This window comes from Ciconia boyciana, chromosome 18 (genome assembly GCF_034638445.1).
Source record: "Ciconia boyciana chromosome 18, ASM3463844v1, whole genome shotgun sequence".
NCBI classification, from domain to species: domain Eukaryota; kingdom Metazoa; phylum Chordata; class Aves; order Ciconiiformes; family Ciconiidae; genus Ciconia; species Ciconia boyciana.
This window is the reverse complement of record NC_132951.1, coordinates 11,146,220-11,166,152: the sequence shown is the minus strand read 5'-3', so window position 1 is coordinate 11,166,152 and position 19,933 is coordinate 11,146,220. Positions and strand designations below refer to the sequence as shown.

General features: G+C 45.9%; 1 protein-coding gene across 3 annotated transcripts in view; it reads left to right on the top strand.

Annotated features, from left to right (window-relative positions):
- The window catches only part of LOC140661118 (discoidin domain-containing receptor 2-like), a 63,480-nt gene extending 43,664 nt beyond the window's left edge, over positions 1–19,816 (top strand). For all 3 annotated transcript variants that reach the window (XM_072882749.1, XM_072882748.1, XM_072882747.1), the window contains 11 exons: positions 787–973; positions 4,227–4,473; positions 5,496–5,588; positions 6,116–6,273; positions 6,505–6,700; positions 7,924–8,168; positions 10,800–10,921; positions 11,302–11,499; positions 14,299–14,533; positions 15,967–16,116; positions 17,348–19,816. In XM_072882749.1, coding sequence (XP_072738850.1) covers positions 787–973; positions 4,227–4,473; positions 5,496–5,588; positions 6,116–6,273; positions 6,505–6,700; positions 7,924–8,168; positions 10,800–10,921; positions 11,302–11,499; positions 14,299–14,533; positions 15,967–16,116; positions 17,348–17,488 — 1,972 coding nt within the window. In that variant the 3' untranslated portion in view covers positions 17,489–19,816. The remainder of the gene's footprint in view (positions 1–786; positions 974–4,226; positions 4,474–5,495; positions 5,589–6,115; positions 6,274–6,504; positions 6,701–7,923; positions 8,169–10,799; positions 10,922–11,301; positions 11,500–14,298; positions 14,534–15,966; positions 16,117–17,347) is intronic.
- Positions 19,817–19,933: the final 117 nt, after the last annotated feature.

Genomic DNA, 19,933 nt, shown 5'->3' with positions numbered 1-19,933 from the left:
AGGTAGCTGAATGAAACAGGTCCAGGGAGCAAGATCAGGCACTAATACAGCTGAACTGTTTGCACTTTCCCTGCTGTGGGACAGGGGACATGGCAGGGATGGCTCCCAGAAGGCAGGCGGGTCAGGAGTGTACCACATCTGGCATCTTCTACTCTGGGACAGCGCTGGAAAACTGTATAGTGGGCTCTGCACTCTTGGATAGTGGGATGAGGCAGGGTCCTGGGCAAAGAGTCTGATCAGCCTTGGAAACAGAGCCGATTAATGCTCTCTTGCACAAGGAGCAATGCCAGAAACAATCCCAGTTAGAACTGGCTGTGGCTGGGTGAGCTGCCCATGGTCTCACTGCTCTCTTTCCTGCTTTTCTGTGCCTGCCTGCAAAACTTTCCCCACTGGTTCCCCCAGGGCAGGATGGAGCAGTGTTCCTCCCATGCAGCTCCATGGTGAAACGCTGCAATTAAAGCTCTCTATTTGGAGAGCATACAGTGTCATTTTTCCATAGTCTCAGTTTTCATCCTCAAGAGACTCTGCTCGTAGCTTGGCTTTGCTGTCAGTGCTTGATATCAATGCAAAAACTTCTGCGTTTTCCCAAGCAGGGAAAGGTTTTAAAGCCCAGCCTGAACAAAATAAAGGTGATGTTGCATAAGAACAGGGAATGAGTTCTTGTCCAGGATGGGTTAAGAGTAAATAAACTAATGTTTTCCTGGTACCAGTTGAAGGACCCATGTGCTTTCACATTTGAGCTCTCCTGGCTGGTATTCTACCTAACTGTTGGCTCTTTCTTGCTAGGCACTTGTACGGCGGTCTGGGCCAGCTGACGGACGGTGTGCTAGGACTGGATGATTTCACGCAGAGCCACCAGTACCGTGTGTGGCCAGGCTATGACTATGTCGGCTGGAAGAACGAGAGCTTCAGCACGGGCTCTGTTGAAATGGAGTTCCAGTTTGACCGACCGCGGAACTTCACCTCCATGAAGGTAGTCCGCATTGTCCCTCTCCAGCAGCCTGGGACAGGCTTTGGGTCTGGGTGCTTCCAGGTTACCCCTTTGGGTTCTCTTCCCAAAGCAGGAGGATATAAGGTGCCCACCAGAGGCAGGATTTTAGCAGGAGATGTCCCAAGGTCGCCAATGTAGAAAGGTGAAGCAGGGGAGCACTTGTCTTTCCAGAGCTCAGACACACTCCTTTCAGTATTTGGTTTAAAGGAATAAAAAGCAGACACCTGAAGCAGTGGTTAGGCAGCCCCTGTTGGCAACTGAGATGGATTTAGGATGTAGGCTACTTACTGTCTAGGGCTCGCCTGACCCTTGAGTTAAAGGAATGTGGTTGGGCTTCCATTTTGACCAAAAATTTCTTTGGACGCCTCAATCTGTGCTTGTGCTGTGGGAAATTACTTAAACACACAGGAAAAGGATGAGCTGAACTTTTTGAGTCCGTAGTAAACAGCAGAATCTTTTAAAAAGGATTGGTGGCTTTTCTTGTAGAGGTTTCAAATGAAGGAGAACCCACCACATCCTTAAGTAAATTGTTTTGGTGGTTACTTAGCCTAGTTTTATTTTGTCTATTTTTAACTTGCAACCATTGGCTCTTAGCCTGCTTTCACTGGCAAAAATAAGAGTCCTGCCTTCTCACAAATTTTCCTGCTTCTACACTGTGATTAAACCACTCTCTTAATCTTTGCTTCAGTAAACTAAGTTGGCTGAACTTCTCTATGCCTTCCCTGTGAGATCCAGGGTCATTTTTGTAGCTATCTTCCAATCCTTTCTTTCTTTGCCAGTACTCTTTGGGGGTATAGAAACTGGAACTGGATGCAGGCTTTCCATCAAACTGCATAAAAGAACGGTACTGATTTCCTGCTTTTGGACAATTCTTCTTCGTTTATTAATCTTGTGATCATATTAGTCGTCCTAGCCAACAGATAGGGAGCCAGTGTTCATTAAGACTTTGGTATCATGCTAAGAGTCAGTTCAAAGTTATTAGTGTCCAGGATAAAAGTCCAGTGTAGAAACCATCGCTTACATTTTGTTCCAGAGTTCACTACCCTGAAATGAGTCAGTCCCGAAAACGTGTTCCGTTCAGATTATTTGAGGAAACTTTGATTTATTTTTTTCCCCATTTAGTTTATTTCATTGCTAGTGATTCTGCTGTCTTTTTCAGATCACTGAAAAAGGTAGCAAATAACCTTGAGCTAGGAATACATTCCTGCTAGAAAAACACCTACAGAAGAATGAGTTGTGCCTTAAAATTTGTAAGACTTTCTAGTTGAAATTTTTTAATCAAATTAATATAATTCATGAGTTCATACTATGCTAATTGGAGTCAGATGTTATAATGAGTAAATCAAATGCCTTATAAAAATCTGTCAGGTAAACACAGCCATCCTGATCAACCAAACACATAAGCTCATAAAGATAGCTACTTTATCTAGTATTTCATTATAAAGCTGTATTGATTAGCATAAATTATTCTTCATTCTTTATTGAATGTTGCCTGTTTCAGCTTTGTGTTTATTTTGTACAGGCTAGGTGATCTGTAAATACTTTTTTGTATCTTCATACCTGTTAGCTTTATTCCAGTTTTCTGAGTTTCCCCAGTATCCCAGAAAGTATTAAAAATAAACATTAGCAAATATTGCAACTGCATTGCTTGCATATTATAAAATTGGACATTAGTAGGCAGTGTTTGGAATAGAACGTGTCTCTGTATCAGTCCAAGATGCGAAGGTATCCAACTCCTGTCCAAATATGGCACAAATTGTATAGTGCAGGCATCAGGCTTTCCTGCCTTGTTATGGATGACTATATCTCCTTATTGAAGAATGTTGTCTAAGCTTCATCTGTTCCTAATTATATGCAAATACCCTTCTTTTGTCTTTTTACTGCTCATCAGGCCTGTCGTCCTCATTACTGCTTCACTGCTATTCACTGTAAGACCTTGCAGAGGCCAAGCAATTAATAAGGTTCAAAGCTGCACTTAGCTTGGAAACTGTTGTTGTCACAGTTGCTAATACTCCACAGTCATTAGGAAATAATTTCTAGAGTCACTAGGGAAGGTCGGACCACCGGGGCTGTGAAAAAGGATTAGACTGAGGGATACCAAAGACTTTAAGGGTCACCTTAAGTATTCCGTCTGGTTCCTGGTCACTGGCCACAGTGCCAAGATAATGTGGTCCAGATCTTCAGGACTGCATGGCAGAACTTAAACTGTCATGTTTGTTTGTTTAAAAAGCTGCAGGGTGAGATTTGCATTGAAGAAAGACAGTTGAACAGCATAAAGGATCCTTACAAGCCTTGTCCCCCTTTGCAAAGCCTGCTTCCTTGGCAGTGCTGGAGGCCTGGGAGAGTGCCAGGTGTTTGGTGTTGATGGGTCTGCAGTGCCGCTACCCAGGAAGATGAAGTCGCTTTTATGCTGAAGCCTCTTGGTTTGGGTGCAGCCCAAGAGCAGGAAGGGGGAAAGTTGCTACCAGCTCTTGGGAGGGTAAAACAAACCTCCCAAATACAGAGGTGTGAAGTCAGCCTGAAAGCAGTTTGTGAACCACTTAGTCTGAAAGCAGACTACGTGGAGCTGTAACTTGGAGATGAGAGAGGATGCCTTTGTTTTAGTGAGATGTTAGCTTGGCAGCGTAGTGATTGCAGTTTAAATTCCAGTGTCATTAGCTAAACCAGCGGTGCCATTGCAGCACATGATGGTTTTCTTAAAACCTAGATCCTCAGCTGTCTTCAGGGTGCAACCACAGCAGAAGAGCTGCTGCTGTATGTCAGGGGAATATCTTGAGCTTGTACTTTTTTTTTTTTTTTTTTTATTTAATAAATTAGCTTAGACCGCAGATGCTGAAGGCTTTCTAAAAGAGGCTAGGGCCCCAATGTGGTTTTTCTTTCCCCTCAGGATATATGTTCAAGGAGAATTGGTCTGTGAGGCTTTAGATTAGTACAGGGTTTGTTTGATGGATTTTTATATGGGCCTTTTGAAGAACCTGCCAAAATTGGACCATTAATGTAGCTTTTGCATGTAAAGTTAAGAGCTCTTTCAGAATCACTTTTTGCACAAATGTTCTCATTGCACACTACAAGTGGATGAAGCTATACTGGAACGAGTCACTCATTCTAGGTTGAGAGTATTAATACAGGGAGATATTAGAAATAGAAAATCTTAATGAACAGAAAACCCCTGAGGCTTGATTTAGGTTTCAGTAGATCTTCCCCCTGTCTGATTGATCTGTTCTCTTCTTCCTAGGTGCATTGTAACAACATGTTTTCCAAGGGGGTGAAGATCTTCCAGAAGGTGGAGTGTCTGTTCAAACCACGCCTGATTGCAGACTGGGAGTCTGAACCTGTTGGGGTGGCAACGGTCTTAGATGACAAAAACCCCAGCGCTAGGTTTGTGACTGTCCCCCTCAATCAGCGCGTAGGTAAAGCCATACTTTGCCGCTTCTACTTTGCTGACACCTGGATGATGATGAGCGAGATTTCCTTCCAGTCAGGTGCGTATTCCTCCAGTCAAGCAGATCTGGCGAAGCACAGAGAGCAAAAGAGATGGTGTGGAGGTGCAGGACATGTGAGGCTGACGGGAGCGTAGGGCACTGTGGGGCTACACGATAGGAAGGAGAAGGTAGTGGAAGCACTGAGAGGGTTGGAAGGGCAATGCAGGGGCAGAAAGGTCAAGTCTACAGTGGATTCTTTTCAGGCTGATACTGATGCATGTGTGCAGAAGCACAACCAGGGCAACCAAAAATTGGCCTATAGAGCATTTCTTCTTTTTGAGACAGTTGTCTGCTGCTTATGGGGTTGATTTTTACTTCTCTTTACCAAGTATTTTGTTATGAATAATTTAAGTATATCTACAGAGATGATGATGAAGTCAGCAGATTATGAAAAATAAGAGTACTGACTTTTTTTTTTTTTTCCCCCTCAAGTCTTATCTATGACGCAGAAGTCAGTGCCATGAGGTGCTTTAGAAGGGTCTAGAAGGGAATGGACAAGAGTCTTGGAGAAAACCACCAGCACTGACAGTGAAATGATCTGGCTATAGCTTCCTACTCGAAGGTCCCTAATCTGCTATAGTGAAAGGACATTCCTGGGGAAAGAGTGCTCTGATTGCAGCTTGCTGCTTATCTTGCTGATAGCAGCCCCTCCTGGCTACCCTCTGTCATGTGTGGGACTAGGCAGACTCTTGGTCTAGCCTGGGATGGTGATTCTTATAATCATGCTAAAATGGAGGGGGGGGGAAGTTCTTGCTCCAGTCCCCTGTGTCTGGCCAAACAGGGAAGCATCCTGCACATGCTGGTGGTTTGCTGTGGTCGGGATGTACATGCAGAGGCTCATTCCTGCAGGTGTGCTGGGAAGTGCTGAGTGAGCAGGTATCTCTGCTCATACTGTTCGTTACCTGCTGCATGGGTCTCAGCCCAGCCCTGCTTGGGAAGACAGGAGCGGTGGTTGGGATTGCACTGGCCGCTGGCAGGAGCAGGGCGGTTGTTGGACTGACACCTTCCCTTCCCTTCCACAGACATGGAGAGCGTGAATCCTAATTTTGTTACGGTAGCCACAAGCACGACAGATCTCCTGGAAACAGAGTGCAACGTTACTGAGGGGACCTGGGGTAAGGACTCCTGTCACTTAGCCATGCCAAGGGCTCAAGTGTCGGGGGATTTCACAGTAACATCCTAGTTAACGTGGTCTCTCCCTCCATTTCTGGAGATCCGGGTATGGCCTGGTAATTGCCCTCAAGTAGAGGGCTGCATCTTGCAGTCCTCAGAGCCTCAGCTATTTCTTCTTCCCTCAGCTGGCAGAGGCTGCCTCAGAGCAAGTAGGCTGAAGGCATATGTGCAGCGAGTGAAACTCTGAAAACTGTCTGCTCTAACATGGATCCATCACAGGAATCTGTTCCAATGCTAAGAGCAGTCTTTGATTGCAGAAGTCCTCTGCACAATTCTTAGCTGCGAGCCTCCAAAATGAGAATATCTGATAAGATAAAACATGAACACAGCTAATGTTAATGCTCAGGAAGCTGCCTAAGATCTTTTCTGTACCAGACTGTAGGAAGGGATGTGTAGGAAATTAGCCAGCACAGATGATAACCTGTGCTTTGTTAACTCCAGATTCTTCTTCATTCCTCTATGATTGCAGAAACCACATCTTCTGTAACCAGCACCTGGATAGGAGAGAAAGCAGATGACTCCAATACCTCCATCCTTGTGGGCTGCCTTGTGGCTATTATTCTTCTGCTCCTGATGATTATAATCATTATTCTTTGGAAGCAATATGTTCAAAAAAGGTTGGAAAAGGTAATACAATGGGGCTATTTTGCAGACACAAGTTCAATACTAAGCATTAACCCTAATGAGCTCAGAAATCACAGGGTTTCCCCAGCTCCCTAGAGTAGCTAAAACTGTTCTCACAGCAGGGGTGGATGCCAGCCCTGTCCAAGATGTTACTGGAAATTGCTGTGGTTGCAGCCAATACATTACTTAACAACCGAGCATCGCCTCAGCATTTTTTTTTTCTCTCTTTTGCAGGCCCCACGTCGAATCCTGGAGGAGGATGCCACAGTTCGCCTCTCCTTCTACAGCTACACCATTGCCAACAACCAGACCCAGATCCACCAGTCAAATCCCACCTATGAACGTGCTTTCCCACTGGATTTGGAATATCACCAGCCAGCTACGCTGCTCCAAAAGCTTCCAGAGCTCTCCCAAAGTGCAGAGGATTCAGGTAATGTAATTGTCAGCCTCCAGAAGTTATGCGTTTATTCTTTTATTATTTCTCTCAGATTTTAAAATGTGCCACTTCTCAGTGTCTAAGTAATCTTCTCTGACTCCTATGCAATACGGTACTAACCCAGGGACATAAGAGCTCTGAAACTTTTTAGCATGTAACTTTGGCAGATGGAGCACCAGCCCCACTAGAGGGTGATGGCCTTTTATTGTTCTCTTTGATGACTGTGTTTATACGTCAGCCAGGTCATCTTTTAGGAGCTGGTTTTGGTGGTCACAGCACTCACACGTTGTTTGTCTCATCAGCCCCTTGGCAGTGGAGTCGCTACCTGCAGCACTCCCAGGCTGGCCAGACTGGCTGGTGGAGAAAACCTTTAGCACCTTTTCCTGCAGAAAGGGCTCTTTGAAATTCCCTTAGGAAAAGCAGAGGGAAATGCAGCAGAGAATTGTCAGTGGTGCCCTGGCTTCCAGCCCCTGGGGAGCTTTTGGATGCACGCAGAAGGGAACATTTCCAACAGTGTTTTGTACTCAGTGATGGCAGTACTGATGAGTGAATGGAAGGGCAGTGCTGCATTCCTGAAGCACAGATAAGTTGCTAAGATCCAGCACTATACTACACAGGGAGACTGATTTGGATTGAGTCAGGATGTGGATTTGAAGCAGAACAAAAGTTCTGTGTGATACTGACCATACAGGGAGTTAAACTGTAAAGAGTTATGCCGTGATATTTATGTGAATAAGCTGTAAGAGGTAGCATAGCATGCTAACAGAGTACATGGAAAATGGAGAGCCCCATCAGTTGGTGTTGCAGAAGCAAATTCAGAGCAAGTTTGACGTTGCAAGCAACATCCCTGTGGCAGGTAAGGGGAACAGATCATATTTAGGATGAATCAGAAACAGGAAATCACTTTAGACTCATGCCTCCATGTCTGGGCAAGAATTTTAGCTCTCATAACTGAATAAAGAGGCAGCTATTTAATACAAATTCACTGGCACCTCACAGGTATTCTGGTGTCTGGAGAAGCGCGGCTTTCTCTGGTTTAAGCCTTAGTTAAAGCAAAGGAGAGTCTTCCATCTGGGTGTACCTTGGTACAAGGTGGTAGGCGTGCAGCTAGGCTGAATTCCCAGAGGTCTGCAGGGTCGAGAGGAGTGGAAGCCAGGCCGTACTGGTTTTAAGGGAGTGAGTGTGTCTGACTCCACCTGTCTTTGGTTTCCCCTTAGTGTGCAGTGGGGACTATGCTGAGCCCGACCTGACCAAGTCCACTCCTCACCAAGGCTTTCAGAACAATGTTCCTCACTATGCTGAAACAGATATCGTCCACCTGCAAGGTGTGACCGGCAACAACATGTATGCAGTCCCAGCCCTCACTGTGGATTCACTTACCAAGAAAGACATCTCAGTGGGTGAATTCCCTCGGCAGCAGCTACGACTCAAAGAGAAGCTGGGAGAAGGGCAGTTTGGAGAGGTACAGCCATTCTCTTCCACACTTCCTCCAACAGAAAGGGGATGCCTGGCCCAATGAAACTCCTGAGCTGCCTCTCTGGCACTGCTTCATATTTGGGGGCTGAGGGACCTGGATACCAGTATTTTATTTAATACAGCTGTTGGGGATCGCTGATGATAGGCTTCAGAGAGCCTCATTCTGCAGCTGTGAGGCTGCTGCTTGGTACCACATGAGTCTTTCTCAACAGATAAGCTTTGCGAACTTTCTTCGTTTGCTGCCTGTATCCCCATTTATGACCCTATACAAAAGGCCTGGGGATGCGAGTTCAGACTGTTTCTTAATCTTCCATGGACATCTCAAACATGTGATGGCTGTCACCCCCCTTTAGGCTTGTGAGTTTGAAAACTCTAGCAGTGGCTCCAGCCAAGACATATTGATCCTAGCTGTAAAAACAGCTTTCATATTAACAGGTGGAGGTTCTGGTGGAGCTCTGCGCGCTGACCCAAGCAAAGCCAGGCATTTCCCAAGCACTGTGGTGCCCTCGCATATTCTCTAGCATTGCTGCTTGCTCACGCCCCAGTTTGTGTCAGAAACCTCAGGCAGCATGATACATGCATCTGTCATCTGCCAAGCTTTCTCTTTACTCCTTGAGCTCCTTTCAAGCTGTGCATGTTTTCACCTCACCTTTTCTTCTCTCCCTGCTTCATTTCTACACTATCCCTAGTTCCATACTGAGCAGGTCTTCCCCTCTCCTGCTCCTACTCTTCCACTGTCTCTCTTATTCTTCACAGCTCTTGCTCACTCGCAGCCTTAAAGTCTACCTGTGTACTACATTTTGGCAAAGCACAGCCCTTTACTGACTGCTTCCTCCTTGTGATGTGCCCACCTTTACAGTTCCTCCCTTCTGACAGCACACCTTCCCTACGCCAGCCCCTTCCCTGTCCCCCTCACTTCTTTCTGGATCACTCCGTGTATTGGGAGGGTGCTGAGATCCTCAGCCTCTTCACCGGATTGTCAGTGTAGCCCCTTCTGCTGTTGCCTGGATCCTGACGTCTTGGGCTGTGCTCCAAAAGTAAAACAGAGAGGCTTTTTTTCCTCATTGTTTTGCTTCTGGTTTCTCCTTCCCTCTCATTCCTGTCCTTCTAATAACTGTCAAAGCTTTCTCCTGCTCCTCCTCCTCCTCCTCCTCCTTTGTGTTGTCAAACAGCAGCAGCCAGGCTCTCCCATCTCCATTTTCTTTGGAGATTGATTCAGAGGCTGTTCCTTTCCTCACATCACAGGCTCTCCCTCACTTTTGCAAATGTGCTGCATCGCATTCTCCCGTCTCTCCTTCTCACCTCCTTAGTCTTTACCAAACTGGTCATCATCATCATATGCTCTGCTCCACTGCTCTGGCTTAGCGTGCAGTCTTGCTTCTGGCAACATGGCTCATTGCTTTTTTTACCTCTCCACTCAGAGCTTTCTTCCCTTTCAATCTTTTTTCTTCCTTGCTCCTAACCATCCACTCCCAGGACTCAGTGACGCATTACCTGCGCTTGTAATACATGCGTGTAGTACCGTGGCTCTCTTTCCTATTCCTAGTCTCAAGACTGTACTTTCACCACAGCAGATTTCATTCTCCATGTAACTGCAGCAGCATCTTTGTACTCATTTCTGTTCTGTTTGTCCCATTTTCTATGCTGTCTCCTTTTTTCGTCACCATGCTTGTCACATAAGTTCTTGGTGCTTTCTTCATATAAAATTCATTAAGCTCCCATTACATTCCCCTCACTGCTGCAAGTGTTGGACTGACACATCCAGTCTGCTCCCCTTCTCCAGTCCTTTTTCCTATCCCACACACTTGGGTCTGTCTACTTTCCCCACCCCAGCATCTCTTCCCCAGTCCTCCATTTGAATATGCATTCTGATAACTTCTTAAGCAAGTGTCTTGTCACCCCTTCTTATACAAGCTTGGCAGTAATTTTATGTCTTTATTCATTTATTTATCTGAAGAAACTTGGAATTCTGTGGACTCATCAGAGTATTCATCTCTAGGTATATTCACAAGTGAGGTGCTCACATCATGCGCACACGGACACATGCACGCACACACTTCTACCTTTTTTTTTTTCTGGAATTAGAGGACTTTGGATAGCTGTCTGTAATTCCTGGGTGCTCCTCAGTTAAGTTTGAGCGGTGACTCAAGCCAGGCTGCAGGACAGTTCTGGACTTGTATAGCTGGTGTGATGTGCTGTACATGCCAAACCTGCTGCAGCCATGCTGTTTGCATGCACATGCAGAGTGCAGCAGACAACTCCCGGCACAGTGGCCTTCCTGAACATCTCCAGTACTTGCTGGGCAAATTGGACAGCCCCAGTAGTCTACTGCACCAGTCTGCACATGTGCAGTAAATTCAGTGTGCTGGGGACATAACAGGCTGCAATCCACGTGCATTCCTACATCATGGGCTATATAGTGTATGTACACATTTTGTCCAGGATCTAGGGCCAACCTATGGGCTATTTCTGATCAGAACAGTGTCACCTTCATTAGATCATTCACTTGGCCATTCTGCCAGCAGTGACCAAACTGGTGACATCAATATGACATTGTTTTCCTCTGTTTTTCTGACCGTGCGTGCTGTCATAGTTGCCTCTACCTTCTGTCCTGCAGGTGCACCTTTGTGAAGCCGATGGCCTGCTGGAATTCCTGGGAGTCTCACCTACAGAATTCACTCACCAGCCAGTTCTCGTAGCAGTGAAAATGCTGAGATCAGATGTCAACAAAACGGCCAGGTAAGCACATTCGCAATGCCAACCATCTGAGAAGGAAAGCAAATACTCTCCAAGCAACAGTTTCACATAGGTTAACCCTGGTGACTTCTGTAAAAGAGTGTCGTGTGTCTCTGGTGTATGTTCTGTCTGTTCATGTAAGAAACAGGACACAAGCAGGGAGTTGGGGATAGGAATAGACGTAATGTCAAACTGAAATGCTGTGTTAAGCCTGTTTGCTGGGGAAGGGGTCAATGTTGAACACAAGTGCAGAACCAGCTTTCAAACTTACTGTGTGAAGAAGTGTAAATGTCTCTGAACTGAGATTTTCTTACGTGCCACTTCTGCTTTCCTTAGACAAAGGAATAGTTTAGGATTCGAACCTGTGTTTTCTGTTTTACAAGAAATGATTTCCTGAAGGAGATCAAGATCATGTCACGGCTGAAGAACCCAAATATCATCCGGCTTCTGGGGGTGTGTGTGCGTGATGACCCACTGTGCATGATAACAGAGTACATGGAAAATGGAGACCTCAATCAGTTCCTGTCGCAGAGGGAGATCTACAGCAAATTTGCCATTTCAAACAATATTCCCTGCGTCAGGTAAGAGGAGCTGCCCGTCTTTGGGACGAGTCAACAATACAGAGCTACCAGTGTCATCTGCCGTGCCTTCCAGGCAGTGACCTCCCTCCAGCCTGGCCATTGCCACAGCACATACTGTGGACACTAGTCCCGCTTTGTGTGGGAGGTTGTTCTTGAGGCCTCTGGAGGTCTGTGTTCCCATGAAGTGTCCCTGACTGTGGGCTGTTCTGGTCACGGTGACCATCTTAGATGTATTGTTTACTGATGTGACCATCTGTTTACGTTAATGGGCTTGCATCAAATATTTCATTAATATGGGAAGCCAGTTGCATTATAGCAAGAATTCTGGGATGAAAATCAAGAAAGTCTCTTAGGCTTTTAAGAAGGTTCATATGTTCTCTGGATATCTAAAAATTATTACATGAGGGGAATTGAGTGAGGAGCTTCACTAAGGAAAGATTTCATCTGCCAACAGAAGGAGAATATTTGGCAAAGAAAACCATTTCCTGTCAGTGGTGGCACTTATCTCCCTCCTCTATGGAAGGATTAAGTCTAACGTAAAAGCATCTCTACTATTGCAGAAATCCTTTCCTCAGAGGAGAGTTGTGTATAGGACTGACATCCTCTGCTCGATAAAGAAACCGTCACTGCTCAGAAGTTGCTGCATTGCTTAGCCTTTGGCATGTACCTCCCCAAAGGATTAGATTTATTTATAGTTCCAGAATTAGGCAGTTAGGCAGACCCAGTTCTGTTGATGGACTGGACAGGAGATGGCTGGGTCTTACCATGTTGAGACAACACCAGTGTTTCTGCCAGTAGCTGGCAGTGATCGGTCATCCTGTTGGGGAGAGTTACGCTTGCATCCTGCAGTCATGACACACCAGGAACTGTAGGATGGGAGAGGGTTTGCATCTGAGTGGAAATATATTCCAGCCCTCTCCAGTCTCCTGCCCTTTCTGCACCTCTGAAACAGCTTTCGCCTTTAGACTTGTGGCGCTTTTTCCTGGCCAAAGCCTCAAACCGTCCTTTCTTCTCTATCTCCTCCTCACCTCTCATCTGACTTCAGCACTGTCACTCACAGGCTTCCTTGGTTTCCATTACTTGGCTCTACCCCTAGTTTTTCTTTCTCTCCAGCTGATCCTTCAGCCTCTCCTTTTGTCCCTTCCAGCCAGATACAGTTTCACGTTAAAGGAAGCCGGTAGGACTAGCTCAGATATCTGTCTATATAGGAGTTGTTTACTGAGAGTGAAATGAATTCCCTTGCCAAAGAGTGCAGCTTGTCTCTGCCGGTGCCTGTGGGTGTCTGATTGACAGGGCAAGGTCCAACCGTCTCACCCATCTCTCAGGCTCGATACTTGGTGCACCAAATGTGGTGACCAGCCCTTCGCTGCAGAGGTCACACATTTGTAAGTCCTTATGGCTCTTTGGTATTTGAAATGCATGTTCCTACTGTCTCTCTGGCTATCTAGCAAATCATGAAGATGAGTCTGCTGAGAGGTGTCTCCCGTCCTGCCCCTCTGTATGCAGAGCCACTCATATCAAGCCCTGCAGAGCTTGCTGAGCAGAGGGGCAGGGAGCCAACCCGTAGCTGCTGATGGGACCCTGCCAGGGTGCAGGTGGGACAGGGGAGATGGGGCTTCTTGAATGGGAAGAGCAAGAGCCCCAGGCAGGGAGACAACTGGAGCTGAGCAGGGAGAAGGCTGGGTCTGGAGGCTGTGCCCGCTCCTATGAGAAAAGCCAACAACCAGGTTAACAAGGTACGAGTGGGTGGCCCGGTTCCTTCTCTGGGGGCACAACAGGTCCGCTCAGATCAGGAGAAACATTGAGCTGACCGTGGGACTGGGCTAAGTGTCACCTAGCTGAGTTGTGTTCACCATGCTGAAAGGCTGGGAGGGAAGTGGTGCCCAGACCCTCCTGCCAGCGCTCTGCCGGGGCAAGGGGCTGCCTCTGAATCCCCGTAGCGATAGCTTAGCTATTGATTAGAACAGACAGACTGGATCTATCATCATTAGATGCATTACATTATTGTAATTTAGATAACATGGTAGTGCTTTTCTCATTGCCACCAAAGAGAAGGAGACCAAGACTTTATTTTTCTGAGCTTTGTCAGAGAAATACTGTGAACGGTTTATTGGATTTGTTGTGACAAATGCTTGTGTGAAGCATTTGAGCACGCACAGTGGGAAACAAGCCGAGCATCACAGAATAATAGTGTGTGAAGAATGCTGAAAGTCAGATGGTCCAAACTTTGGCTGTGTGTCATGCAACTTTATTAATATTATCTTCATTTTGCTAATGGGGGAATTAAAATTATATTAGATGGAAAATGCATCTGTTTATATTGTCAGTAATATTAAACATATTTTAAAAAAAAAGTAAGCTCTCTTTAATGTTAAGTGACATACTTACATTAATGTAAGCATGCAATAGTGACAGTGTTTGAAATACCAAGCTAAGCAGTTTTTTATATATGAGATTCTGAGATTGTACAGCTTAATTTTCCATGTCTCTCTGCAAAAAGTTGCTGCTTTGATGCATAAACTCATTGAAAAATCTTGAGATTGATGCTTGATATTAAAAAAAATCTAAGGGATGTCAAATTCTAAGGGCCCTGAATTGTTGTCTGTTCTTGCTTAGTCAGCTCAGGAACTTGGCTTAGCCTGGCAGGTGACGGTGTTAGTGCCCTGAAACTAGACAGTTTAGTTTCACTGTTGTGGCAAAAAAGAAAATGACAGGTCACTGTAACACATCAAATGCAAGGAAGAGTTGAGTGTGGGGAACTCTACTGATTTTTCTTTGTTTTGTTTTCTTTTAATGCAGCTACTCCAACCTGCTGTACATGGCCACCCAGATTGCCTCTGGAATGAAGTATTTAGCATCTCTGAATTTTGTGCACAGAGATCTGGCAACTCGCAACTGCCTGGTGGGGAACAACTACACCATCAAGATTGCGGACTTTGGCATGAGCAGGAATCTTTACAGTGGGGATTACTACCGTATCCAGGGAAGAGCCGTACTGCCCATACGTTGGATGGCCTGGGAAAGCATCCTCCTGGTAGGGACTGCACAAAACCATTCCCTCTCCCCTCCTCTGATTTTTCACTGTGCCCCTTGAAATGGTAACACGTGTACATGTAATGGTCCTTATAGGATCAAAACGTATGCTACAGATGACCCTGGGTGAGATGTCCATTAGGTCGCGTTGGACATAACTTGGATCCTGGAAAAGGACCGTGACCTTGCAAGTACAGCCCAGATCATCTGGGGCATAATTTCTGTTCTGTGCCATTCAGGATTCAGGATTCTGATCCATTCAGGATTCCTGCTGGAATCATAAGGAAATTGCCCTTCTGTGCTTATTTCCCCAGCTGTGAAGCTGAGAGGGACAAGGACGGAACTTCATGAGTTTCAAGTGCCAAGTCTGGTTTTGAGGTTGGGGTTTTGTTTTGTGTTTAAGGGTCCTGCTGTCTCCCATTAGGAGACTGTTCAACAGCCCAAACATATCCAGTCTGGAGGCAGTTCCTTAATATTCAGCCCCGTATTTCTTTCTCGGACTAGTCAGTGAGATCGCCTGGTTATACTTTCTTACAACACCCCCTCCGACTACCCAGAAAAACTGTAATTACCACTGCTATAAAGGCTCATAGGCCTAAGCTTTTATAAATTCACCCTATTTTTCTGGTTACAGCTGCATCTAAACCATAAGTCACTCCCACCTGCCTTGTGTGAACATCTTCCAAACATTGACAGACTGCTAGGGTTGCCAGATAAGCCTGGGCAATCCAGGTCTTGGGTGTTTTCTGCCCAAGCAGGCCCTCCAGCCCCCGATTGTTGTCTGTTATTTTCTGAGCAATCTGTAGCTTCTTTTTACTTCTTCAGAAACACATTGTTCCAAACACGGCCAGTTTGGGCACATTTTTCGAAGACAGAAAACAGGGACAGTCGGTTACAGCGAGACTGTAACTGACTTCTTACATGTGCAAAGATCAAAATTATCTTGGCCTTTCTCTAAGAGTCTGGCGTCTGCTTTGGCTCTGCTTTCACCCCGAGGGCTTTGCTTCCTGTTCAAAAGCTTTGCTGTGCTGTACTGCTGTGTTTCGGGTGGAGGTAGGCAGCAGCTATCCGCCCCCTGCTGCAGTCCATTTTCCTACTGCTGCAGACAAATATGGACTTTCTCAGGGGGGACAATAGTCTCTGGCTTTCTCTGAGACTTGCTCCCTGTTTCAAGAGGTTTGCCCCAGTGAAAGCTGCCCTTTCTTAGAGCTGTCCCGGGGGTCCCGCAGACATGCTGCTCCTACCCCTCCTACCTCAGTCCCTTTGTGCATTGCCGAGAGCAGGTCACCTGCTCTGCTGTCTCTTTTTTAAAGCATTTTCCCAGGTACGAATTCTGCATCCTTGTGTTTAGCTGCAGGGAGCGTAGCCTGAAATGGTTTTTGCTGAATGTGCGCTGTGAGCAACCTGGGTTTACAACATCCTTTCTGTTCACAGGGCAAGTTCACCACAGCCAGTGATGTCTGGGCATTTGGGGTCACCCTCTGGGAGATGTTCGTACTGTGTAAGGAGCAACCGTACAGCCTCCTCTCAGATGAGCAAGTCATCGAGAACACAGGAGAGTTCTTCCGGAGCCAGGGCAGGCAGGTAAGAAAGCAAATGTGACCTCACCTTCCTTCACTTGACCTCGTTACATCCAAGTGGATCTCCCCAGCGCCTTTCTGCTGTCCTTACATCACCTGCAGAAGTCTCTGCTTCTATTACTCATCTTTTCAAGCATGTCCCGTGCCTCTTCCCCTTCTTCCAGGCTCATTGCACTGGCTTTCCTCTTTTGGAGTCCCACTGGAAGAATCTCTTGGCTCGGTCCGGTGCTTCTTCCTATATCCATTTCTATTTCAAGCTGCCCATGATGCACTGTTCCACTTAGCTTTTCTGGGCTCTCCTACACAATCTTTTTGCTCTTTTCCTGTGTCAGATCTCTCTCCCACTAGCGTTTTCTCTGAAAGACGAGGAAGCACTTACTGAGGTGGGGAAGGAGGAGTTGTTAGTGCCCAGGGATTAGGTACTCCCCGTAGTATCTCCACACATGCTGAGAAGCCTTTGGCCATCTCTAGTTGCTGAAGGGCTTTTCTGTGTCATTGTCCTCTCTTACTAACTGCCAGGCAGGACTGTGCACTCCACTGCTGCTGCCTTCAATAGATACCAGTGATGATGCTAAATAGAGCAGGATGATCCAGCACCTCAGTACTGAGGATCACTGTACCCCAAAAAGTGGAGTGCCAGTTGTTTGCTGTTCTCCCAAAAGTCACCTTTAGCACCAAACAAGTTCAAGGATTAAAGGGAATAAAATAATGGGAGGTTTTATTCACTGTCTCCCCAATACTAATGATCTAGTGAAGAGCCTAAAAGATGTGTATTGAAATGAGAGGGGAAAAAAAAAGTTCTGCCAAGCTGTGCTTTAGATAAGCTCTAAAAGGTGTTTTTTCTGTCTCTGCTAACAAGCTGTCACGATGCTTAGAAAGCCTCATGGGTTGTTTACGGTGAGTGAAAGTATTTGGATTTTATTGTGGTAAATTTGCTTTTGGTTTGTGTTTTGCTGTCACTTGGAAAACGAATCTCTCTGAAGCATTCATGTTTCCTGGGGGACAAAGGATTGTTTTGTGACCAGCTCATCAAACAAGTTGGCAAAGTGTCCGCAGTGCCATTTGAGATGGCGTCAAAGTTCCATCCAGACTTCACGTTTAATGGATTTCAAACATTGCATGATGTCCGTGTCTTGTAAACCTAGAATGAAACTGTCCTTTTGGTTTTAATTTAGTAGGGGTTCAATTCTTTTATGAAAAGCCCACTGAAATAGGTGTATTTTTCTTCCTTTCAGATCTATCTCTCCCAGACTCCTCTGTGTCCTAACCCTGTGTTTGACCTGATGCTGAAATGTTGGAGCAGGGATATAAAAGATCGTCCCACTTTTGACGTGATTCACCACTTCCTGCTAGAACAAATGGAATCAAACATTTGACTCCAGAAAAAGAGACAAACTGTTGAGAACAGAGTGACTTTGGTGCCTCTGCCTGTACCTCACGGGAAGATGGTCAGGCCACCTTGCTCTCCTCCCTTGACTGTTCCGTATTTAAGTTGAGATGTCCATGGCAGCTGCTCATTCTATTGGCCATGGTCTGACACACAGGACCAGAGGATCTCATTTGGTTGAAAAATCATCTCCTCTTCTGAATCATTTCCTGGGAATACTGTGAGAGGGGTTTTATTAGATACCCGTACACCTTTGGGCTAAACGAATGAGTAAAACTTTGAGGGACTTGGAGCTCTCTCCTGGGTGGAATAGAAAGCTACCAGGCGGTGAGAGCGCTACCACTCAAGAACAGATTTCTAGAAGTAAAGACTTCAGTCTTCTAAAACTATTCCATTAAATCAAATGGAAGTCTTGTGCACATTAGCAAGTGTTTCTGTATGCTCTTGCTACAGACGATATGTATAGTGAGAGACTAGAAATGTCTAGAGCTAGGGAATGGTTTAACAGACTTGAGAACTGACGGAGCTGGATTTAGCAACCCTTTTGGAAGTAATGCTACCAGGGTCTACGGAGGATGCTGATACAAGAATCCAAGATCATGTTCTTTTTTCCTGTGGTTGTTAAGCACTGCTTTTGTTATATATGTGCATTTTCCCCACACTGGATTTTTTTCTAGAAAAAAAATTTTGAAAATGAATGTTAAAGGTCATAGGAAGGTCACTACGGTAGAAAAATCTTCTTTTGACCTACAAATTAAGGCTAGGGTAGGGAGTTTGTATTGAAAAGTAGCTGATACTGTACTACTGTCACTATGTAGATTTATTAGCCTAATGAACTTGTAGCCACAATGGACTGATGTGCAATTAATCCTGTATAAGTACCCATTAATATGAGATCTCTAAGTCAATGCTGTTACATGTGCAGAGGGAACTTAGATTTGGTGAAACCGAATGGCTGAGAGCAGAACCTGCTATGTCACTTGTCATAGCTCATGCGAGAGGAAAAGGAGCACAGTACGGGTCGTCCCCCGGCACACGCGTGCGCACACGCGCTCAGATACGTATTTCTAGCATCAGCGGTTCCTCTTCAGGTCTGCAGCAGGGTTAGTGCTATCGGCCAGGCAGATGCACTTTCCCAGGCTCCTTTATTGCCGTGATCAAATCTGGCACTGGGAGATGGGACAGACACATCCCCTTAGTTTGGGTCTGCATTTTATTTTGGATGCTCCCTGCACAACGTAAGACAATTTATTCATTGAACTTGGGGTTGTCTTTTGTTTGTCGTGTCACAAACGGCTCATTCTGTGGAGGGTTTTAGAGGGCTCTGAAATCCATTTGGAGTGAGTTAGAGAATTCAGCTTGTTTCTACAATAAATCCATTGTGGATTTACTAGGTGCCTGGGGAATACTCTGCTATTCCCTCTCTAATCGTTTAGCAAGATACTTAGGACCAAACCAAATATTTCATAAGCTGGGAGAAGATGCAAGCTCAGCACTTGACTTTTTTTAAACAGCATTCAGCATAGCATATATTTCCAGTAAAGATTATAACTTTTATCTTGGCCACAAGCATAGTGTGAACGGCTGTCTGTGCTACGAGCTCTGTAAGAGGGCACTGCTGAGAGAGGGATTGTCAAAACAGTTATAATACAAGGATAATTATGACTGTTATGTTGAAAGAAAAAACCTGCTTCTGAATTGGCAGGTGCCAGGATGGAGCGTGGCACGGCTGTGTCTGCTCCGCAGGCAGAGCAAACTCTTGTCGTGAAGTTTCCCAGTTGCAGCTCACCTGATAGGACCATGCCCAGGTTGTCCTGCTGCAGACCTGGCGTGGGGTTCCCCTGGCTGCGTGTGGGCGTCTCCGTCGGAGCTGGCCCCCCGAGCCCCCTTTACGCGATAGGGAGCCAGAGGGTACAAGTCACCTCATCTCCCTGCGAGGGCCACACGGGCTCGGGTGAATCTCACCCCCAAATAGGTATCTTTTTTCTCCTTTGACTAGAGGGCCCCAGGGTGAGCTGCCGTTACACGTGTGTACTGTCTGTCTCGAGCTGGCTGGTGGGAGTCAGAGCCAGCGTGGTCCCTGCCACAGCCTGTCGGGCACTGGCAGCTGGCAAACCATGCATCGATTGTATTTCTGGAGTATTTCTATCCTGTCCCAGAAAATGTACCCAAGTAATACACAGCCGTGTGCGTGATCTCCTGTACTTCAGACTTTAGAGATACCAGAGCGCTGTAACGTCACCCGCATGGGCTTTGTACTTCTGTTACATCAGGACGCGCTGTTCCTCCATTGACATGTTGACATACGAAGTTTCTCTCATATCAATAAATTCTAATGATAACCTTGACAAAAGTGAATTTCTACTTTTTTACCCAGGTGTCTGCACTGAGGACCGATATTTTAGTCTGATTATTCAGTAGCTCTTTGGTAAGT